We start from the raw sequence: 8,413 nt of genomic DNA, 5'->3' as shown, positions 1-8,413 counted from the left end.
GGAAGGGTGTCGGGGTGCGGAGGACCGTGCCCGGTTCAACCCCCCGACCCACCTCCTCGGGGTTCTCACTGGTGATGCGGGCGGCGATGACGTGGCCCCTGGGCACGGGGGTGTTGGTGGGGCTGTGGAAGAGGATGGGTGTATCCCCCCAGGGGCTCTCCCCGTACAGCACCCGGATGTCCTTTATCCTGTGCAAGGGGATGCCCATTGCGATCTGCACGAGAAACCAGGAGGGTTTTAGCTGCCAGAACAAGACTTTAGCATCAAAATTACAGCTGGGAGATATCAATAGATGGTCTGAATGATGAGCGAGGGGAAAAGGCACCACACTGCAGGCAGCTGCTCCCGGCGGGGGGAGCCAGTGGCGAAGAGGGCTGCTACACTGCTTCCACCTGCACCCCAGTGCTGGTATTTGGGGCAGCTTCTCTCCGCCAGGCTCCAGCCCAGCACTTCACCCTGAATTCCAAAACTGCTTCACCTCCAAATCCCCCGTGCGCGCTCAGGTACCTGCAGCTGGGCAGCAGGGAGGTTCACATCCGCGATCATCTCCGTGCAAGGGTGCTCCACCTGCAGCCGCGGGTTCAGCTCCAGGAAGTGGAAGCTCCCGTCCTGGCCGTAGAGGTACTCGACGGTGCCCGTGCTCACGTAGCCCACCGTCTGGGCCAGGCGGACCGCGCACTGCGGGAGAGGGCGAGCCCGCCGCGCGCAGCAGTGACCCTCTGGTCAACTGCGCCGGAGCCGGGGTGTCCCCAGCAGCAGTGTCCTCGCACGGACCCACCGAGGCGAGCAGGGCTGAGCTCCCTGCTCAGCTCCAGGGGTCCCTCCCTTCTTCCTCTGGAGCCCCAGGTGCCAAACCCCACAATCAACCCAGCAAGGATCAGACCAGTTTCTTACTAAAACCTCGTGCTGCCCCAAGCCCAGGGCCACCCACCTGCTCCATCACCTCGATGACGGAGGGTGCTGCGATGGTGATGGGGGCCTCCTCGATGATCTTCTGGTGCCGGCGCTGGATGGAGCAGTCACGGCCGAAGAGGGAGATGGCATTGCCGTCCTCATCAGCCAGCACCTGCACCTCCAGGTGCCGCGCGTTCTGCGCCAGCTTCATCAGGAAAATGGGGGAGCCGGGCGCCTCCGCCTGCACCTGCAGCGGGGGAGAAGGTTGTGCTCTGGCATCGCCCCTCAAAATCCATCCCAAGATGGAGGCAGGTCCCGCGGCGAGCGCAGGTGGGAAGCGTGAGATGCCTGGGGAGGAGCAGGCCCCTGCTGCGTGCCCAGGGTGGGACAGGGGTTCTGGGCACCCCTCACCTGCCGGAAGCAGGTGCCAAATTCCTCCGCTGCCTCCACTTTCCGGATGCCTTTGCCCCCGCCGCCTTCTGCTGCCTTGATCATCAGTGGGTAACCAATCCTCTTGGCCACCTGAGGGGGGACAAGGACTTGAAAGAAGCAGACAGGGCGGCATGCCCTGCTTCACTGTTGTTGTTAGAAGGGGATGTACTGGAACTTGCAGGCCATAAGCCTTGGGCAGCCTGATAAGGGGAGTAAAGAAGTGCTGATGTGGGGGAGAGTTACCGCCCCTATGAGTCATGCGGCGCCGGAGAAGAAGAAAATATAAAGTCTCTGAAAAACAACTTAAGTGTCTGCAAAAACAACTTAGTCGTAAACAGTCCTGTTGTTGAAGTTTTAATTGACTACCAATCAACGAGCATTGATAAAGAATGTTGAAGTAGAGCAACCAATCAATGTAAGACGTGTGTCTTCTGATTTCTTCTAATTTTCTATATAAATGAATGATTTCTGCAATAAACTCTCTCTGACTCTGCTTGCATCAAGCCGGGTCCCGTCTCTCAATCGCGGCAGTGACTGAAGCGCTCTGGACCCCAACAGTCCACCCTGCCCCAGCCCCGTGCGCCCCCCAGTAGGATTGCCTCGAGGTGCGTCCATGCAGAGGGACAAACTGCCGCTGGAACAGCCTTGCCTCCTGGTTACGTGCACTGGGAGGCTAAAAGGGCCAGGACACGCAGGCTCCAAGGAGAAACAACCATGGGCAAAGACACAACCAGGTGCCCACGGGCTCAGCTTTACCTCCAGGCCTTCCTCCACGTTCTTCACGCAGCCCTGCGTGTACGTCTCCAGGGGGATGCTGATCGTCTGCTGATTCTTCTGGGCCTCCTCGGACCACTTGGCCACCAGACCTGTGGGCACAGGGGTTGCACCAGGGTTACGTGGTTGTGCCAGCAGGCTGGCTGTGCCCAGGGAGCTGGGGACGTTGGCACATGTCATTTCCCACTTCCATGCACCCCGTGTCCAACCCCCCCGGCCCTGCCCAAACCAGCAGCTGCTCAGCTGCAGCGGGGTCCCCGATATCTGCAGCTAGCTGAGCCGGGGCCCCCAACCCTGCTGCTTGGTTTTGGGGAGAAGGAGATGCAGGGAGGAGAGAAATGGGGGAGTGGGGAGGGTGTGTGGGGCTTTGGGGAGGCACTTACCGCTCCCGCTCCATGGCAGCGTGGGGATCTGGACTGTCTGAGCCACGATGGTGGAGCAGATTTTGTCCCCCAGCGCCCACATGGCATCGCTGGGAGGACCTTTGAGGAGGGAGGAAAGGGGTGAGCTGGGCCAGCGGGCCGTCCCCATTGCACAGACACTGCAGAAAGCTGCTCCCCACTGAGCTGGCCCCATGAGCCCTTCTGCAAAGAGTGGGGGCGTGGAAAACCCCCCCCCAAAACCCACTGCCCAGCTCAGGACGGAGCTCAACCCTTCTCCAGAGAGCAGCCCTGGCTGGCCCCTGCCTGGGAAGCCCACGAGGTCCACTCCCACCCAATTCCTCCTGCATCAGCAGGAGAACTACAGGGAAAACCCCGACAACAGCAGGATTCCTGGGACAGCTCCAGAAAACAGGCCTGAGGAGTGCCACGCTGCAGGGTGGCCACGCCAGCCACACAGAGGCACACACTAGCCCAACGCTGGCTGCTCCCTCTGGCACAGGGAAGGCAGCAAGACCTCACCTAGGAAAGCTATCCCATTTTTCTGCAGCAGTTCTGGCAGCTTGGGGTTTTCCGAGGCGTGTCCCCAGCCGGCCCACACCGCCTGGCACAAGAGAAGGAGCAGTGTGAGTCCTTACCCCCCTGTGCTGGCATCCTCCCACCAGCTGCAGCATCGCGCCCAGCTCCTCCGCACGGAGGGACGTGTCCCCCCCACCCCGCGTGCCCCGTCTGCCCTAGCGGCTTCCCTCAGCAAAGAGGCGGGAGGCCTGCGAGCGGCTGTTACCTGGACTGGGATCCGTTTGGAAATGTCCACGATCAGCTCCACGTTGGCGTAGTTGTTGTTGTTGGCCCCCCCGGGGACGGGCACGTAGTGATCTGCCATTTTGATGTACTCTGCAAGACAGCACATGGTGGCGGGGGGGAGCCAGTCCCCTGAGCTGTGACCCACTCACACGCTGCCCTCTGCACCCCCCTCCCCAAATGCTCCATCCCAGAGAGGCTGGAGGGGGGAAAAAATTAATTACCCCTGGATCTGCATGCGCAGGAGGAAAGCGTGTGACCCTGCGCTGTGCAGAGCCCCCCCGCCACGGCCCAGCCAGCAGCACAGGGAGAAGGAAAAAGCTGCCCCGGCTCAGCCCCGGCGCAGGGAACTCCCCTCGCTGGGATGTTTTTAGGAATTACCCGCATTAGCCTTGAGGTCTTCGGGGGTCACCATGACCACGAACCGAATGGCGCGCTCGTTTCGGAACATCTCGTAGGCCCAGCGGCGGATGGAGCGCATGCACTTCACGGCGGCGATGCCGTTGTTGGCGATGAGGACCTGGGGGGGGCATGGGGTCAGGCTGAAACCTCTCCTCGCCGCTGGGGTGCAGGGCTGGGTGTGTGGCCCCAAGGGACGGCAACACGGAGGTGAGGGCTGGGCACAGAGCCACGCTAGCACGGGTGCTTCCTGACAGCCGGATCTAGATGCTGGAGGAGCAGGAGGCTCCTTAACAGCAGCACTGGGGCTAAGGAAGGGTGGGACTTGGGCCTTCCTTTGCAAAGCCGCCGCAAGCAGCCTCCGTGCAAGGGCAGCGTCGGGAGGGTTTCCCCTCTCCCAGCCCACGAGAGCGGGTGAAGCCGGGGCACGAACAGCTCTGAGCTGTCCCAGGCTGTCACTGCTCCGAGACTGGTGGGCGCGGGAGACTGGGACAACGCTCATGGATGCCGCCGTGAAAAGCAACAACCCCCCAACCCGGGCAAAGGCAGGGGCGCGCGGGGAAAGACCTTTTCGATGACCCGGTTGCCCCCGAAGCGGGTGACGAACTCCGCTGGCGAGGCGACAGTGAAATCCCGTTGCAGATCCATCTTCCTGTGCTCGCGGCCCCTCTTCGCCAGGTGCAGCCCGGACATACTAGGCCTGCGGAGGGACAGGACGGCCGTCAGCGAGCCCGTGTCTGCGTGAGCAAACCCCTACCCGGCACGACGACCTGTGCTGCCGCTGGCTCGGGCTTCCCCGGAGCCACAGACAGCCCGGCAGCCTGCAGCAGCGGGGCTGTGCCCCCTCCACGGATTTTCCTGAGGAAAGCAATAAAACCCTTCACCCCGCAGACACACGCAGGGGACACCGGGATTCACCTCCCTTGCTACCAGCTCCCTGTCACACACCAGGATCTCCCCAGCGACACTTAACACCCACTGCAACACTGCAGAGGAAAACTTTCCGCTGAGTTATAGCGGGCAGGCCGTTTGGGGTGAAAAACTGCAATTAATACACCCCCCACACACACACCCCCCCCAGCACCCACATTCATTCAAACACCGCAACAAGTGGATCTGCAGCCGCAGGGACTGGCCCGAGGCCCCGCTGCTGCAGCCAGAAGCCCCAGGGTTCGCGTTTTAGGGAGCAAAGAGCTGGCTGGGGGTTTTTGGCCAGAGTGTGGGAGCGCGCCCAGAGCAGCGCTACCGCCGCAGCACGGCCATGCCTCTTACAGCTGGGAGCACACTGTGCTCTGCTCCAAGGGGCACGACCAGGGAGGCTCCCCGGGGGCCAAAATGCAGCGCCAAGCACAGACACTCCCCACACACACGCTGCGGGGATAGTAACATGCACAAACGCCCCTCTGCAGCGGCCAAGGGCTGCTCCAAAGCCCCCGTGCAGCTCCTGGTTCACACCAACCCCTGTTGCAGAGCTGCATCTACCCCCAACGTCCCCCAGGGACGCCTGGGTGGGTGGCAGGAAGGGCAACAGGCACACGGGATGGCACAGAGCACCCCTTCCCCAGCATCCACAACCCCAGGACACCTCCCTGAGCTCACCACGCTGCCGGGCAGACTCACCCTTCCAGTGGTTTTCCACTGAAGGCATTTCCATGCCCTCCGGAGTCTGTGCCTTGCTTCAGAGCCCATCGCACATCCCCGGAGGTCGCAGCGGGCTCCGCCAGCAGCGGGACGAGTCCCTCGGCAGGGCTGTGGCCCCAGCAGGGCTATAAGGCAGCCCCCACGCCTCCCACCTCCTGGCACGGCAGCGGCAGGCATGGGAGGGTCTGGCAACACCGGCAGCCCATCGCAGGCAGGCAGTGACCTCCCCGGCAGCCAGGCATGTGCCTTCCCCGAGTTTTAAGCAACTATTTTAATTAGCAGGTTCACATTTTCCCCCCCCCTCATAACTCAGCCAGACTTTGAACTGGTGATTGTTATTCCAGGGATGAATGGAATAAATAAGCAAAGGAAGAAGGTGTAACCCCCCTCCAAATGAACGGATTTTGCACGAGTAGCACTTGACACATTTATTTTAAGGGGAAACACGCCAAACCCCCCAGGAGGTTGGGAAATGTCCCAATCTCGCCATGCAGAGTATTTTCCATGCAGCTGGAGCACTGCATCGGGTTTATCTCGCTCCGGCGTATCCCCCGCGCCGCTCTGCTCCGCCGGGGCCGGCTCCGCTGCCCGTTTCCCTCCTGCCACCCCGAACCCCAAGACAAAGCCTGTGCCAGCACACCTGCCCCATCCCGCACCCCGCACTGACCGCGGCGGGACTCGGGCAGCGGCCGAGGAAATTCCTCCCCCTTAGAGCCCAGAGGAGCAGCAGCGATAGCGCGGCGCAGGAAACCACGCACAGCCCCAGCTGGGCAAGGCGACACCACCGGCCCGACAACTTTCACAACACGTCCCTGCAGCCAAAGGTCTTTTATTTTTAACTCAGAGCAGAGCAACCAGGAGGAACCGGGCAGCAGCGCTTTGTTTTCAGTGATTTGGAACAGCCGTCCGCTGCGGACGGCGGCGAGCTGCCCCACAGCCCTGCCACTGCTGGGCAGAAGCTGCTGTGAAGCCACACACAGAGCAAAGCTCATCTATTTTATCTCAACTTATGGCAAAACTACTGAAGAGCTGCTTTTCTGCCTTGGATAATTTATCTGCATTAGCTGCAGGGGCAGAGGGAAGGCAGGAGCAGCACCCCATGTACCCCACTCCTCCCCACACGCAATACCAGGGGGTGTGTTGCATCCCCCCCCACCACTGTAGCAGAAGCAAAGCGAACTGGGTCCTTGTGAGATCCAGCCCTGCGGGCACCGAGCAACATCTGCGTGGGAAAATAGTGCAAGTGCCCTGTGAAAAGGCTCAGCTCAGCTCACGGGTTTACATACACCCCGTGAAATGCCCCCAGCAATGCTCATGCACCCAACAGGCGCCTGGAAGGATGGGGAACGCAGGGAAAACATCAGCAGCGCCCGCTGCTGCCTGTCCACACGCTCGCCACCTCAGCTGACCCCGATTTCATCTTGTCACGCAAGCAAATCCCCACTTCCAACGCGCCCCCCAATCCTGTGCCAACCGCAGCTCCGGCCAGCGCATCAGCACGGCCTTTCCCAGCACCGGGAGATGGTGCCGGGACAGAGAGGATCAGCTAAACGCGAGAGGAAGAGAAAACGGGAGCAACTGGGCCCTTTGGCTGCAGCGCTGGGAATTGCGTTTGAAGGAACTAAAAGCACTTTCCACCCTGTTCTTTGACATCCAAAATCCCAGTAACGGCGCAACCCCTGCCCCAGTCCCTGCTGCGCTCGTGCACGTGGAGCTGTCGTCAGCGTCTGCTCTTCCCGGGGTGCAGCTGTTAATCTTATCATCAGGGTTTTTCACGTGGCACCAAGTCACAGAATCACAGACTCATTCAGGTTGGAAAAGCCCCTCGGGGTCAGCGAGTCCAACCCTCAGCCCGACTCCACAAAGTTCTCCCCTACCCCACATCCCCCCCAGCTCATCCCAACGGCCCTGAAACCCCCCCAGGGATGGGGACTCCCCCCTCCCTGGGCAGCCTGTTCCACTCTCGCACCACTCTTGCTGGGAAACATTTTCTCCTCCTGCCCAGCCTGACCCTCCCCTGGGGCAGTTTCCAGCCGTTCCCTCTTGTCCTGTCCCTGATCCCCTGGGAGCAGAGCCCAGCCCCAGCCTCTCTGCAATGTCCTGTCAGGAGCTGCGGAGAGGGATGAGGGCTCCCCTCAGCCTCCTTCTCCTCACCCTGAACACTCCCAGCTCCTTCCCTGGCTCCTCACAGGATTGATTCTCCAGCCCTTCCCCAGCCTCGTTGCCCTCCTCTGCCCTCGCTCCAGCCCCTCCAGATCTCTCTGGGATTGAGGTGCCCAAACCTGGACACAACCCTCCAGGTGTGGCCTCACCAGTGCCGAGCACAGGGGACTGTCACCTCCCTGCTCCTGCTGGTCACACCAGTGCTGACACAAGCCAGGAGGCCGTTGGCTTTCTTGGCCACCCGGGCACGCTGCTGGCCCCTGTTCAGCTGCTGGTCACTGAGAACCCCCAGACCCTTCTCTCCCAGACAGCTCCAGCCACCCCTCCCCGAGCCTGTAGCCACGCAGGGGGTTGTTGTGGCCCAAGGGCAGGACCTGGCACTTGCCCTCGTTGAAGCCCAGCCCGCTGACGTTGGCCACCGATCCAATCTATCCAGGTCTCTCTGCAGAGCCTCCCTGTCCTCATGCAGATCGACATTCCTGCTTAACTTGGTGTCATCTGTGAATTCACTGATGACACACTCTATGTCCTTACCAAGATCATCAATAGAGATGCTAAAGTCAAGAGGCAGGACAGGGGCATCAATTTGGAGTGCTGAGAAGCACCCACACACGCACCCCAATTTTAGCAACAGGGTCCCTGAGAAACGCAACCAAGGAAAAGCATCTGCCCGCCCCAAACGGGGCCTCTCTGCACCACAGCAGCTCCCGACCCCCTGTGCCGTACCTCATGCCAGCAGCGGGCTCCAGCACCGCGGTCACACTGGGGGGCTCGGCGCCAGTGCCCCCCGCACCGACCAGGCTGCTGCGCCGGCTGCCCACCCTGAAGGCCGTGGCCACCAGCTCATCGTCGGAGGAGTTGTCGTCAAAAGAGCCCAGCACGAATTTGGCCAGGGTCGGCCGGCGGAGCGCGGCGGGGTTGTACACAGC

At 61.5% G+C, this 8,413-nt stretch overlaps 1 protein-coding gene across 1 annotated transcript in view; it reads right to left on the bottom strand.

Annotated features, from left to right (window-relative positions):
* ACACB (acetyl-CoA carboxylase beta) overlaps positions 1-8,230 on the bottom strand; it is a 25,653-nt gene extending 17,423 nt beyond the window's left edge. The window contains exons 1-11 of the mRNA XM_026859986.1: positions 8,211-8,230; positions 4,248-4,380; positions 3,663-3,801; positions 3,265-3,374; positions 3,003-3,084; positions 2,484-2,582; positions 2,083-2,192; positions 1,306-1,416; positions 932-1,141; positions 508-678; positions 53-214 (exon numbers count right to left, since the gene is read on the bottom strand). Coding sequence (XP_026715787.1) covers positions 53-214; positions 508-678; positions 932-1,141; positions 1,306-1,416; positions 2,083-2,192; positions 2,484-2,582; positions 3,003-3,084; positions 3,265-3,374; positions 3,663-3,801; positions 4,248-4,380; positions 8,211-8,215 — 1,332 coding nt within the window. The 5' untranslated portion in view covers positions 8,216-8,230. The remainder of the gene's footprint in view (positions 1-52; positions 215-507; positions 679-931; positions 1,142-1,305; positions 1,417-2,082; positions 2,193-2,483; positions 2,583-3,002; positions 3,085-3,264; positions 3,375-3,662; positions 3,802-4,247; positions 4,381-8,210) is intronic.
* Positions 8,231-8,413: the final 183 nt, after the last annotated feature.

The sequence above is a fragment of the Athene cunicularia genome (genome assembly GCF_003259725.1).
Source record: "Athene cunicularia isolate RWA chromosome 15 unlocalized genomic scaffold, athCun1 chr15_part1, whole genome shotgun sequence".
NCBI lineage: Eukaryota > Metazoa > Chordata > Aves > Strigiformes > Strigidae > Athene > Athene cunicularia.
The sequence above is the reverse complement of the archived record's forward strand: the minus strand, read 5'-3'. Positions and strand labels throughout refer to the sequence as shown.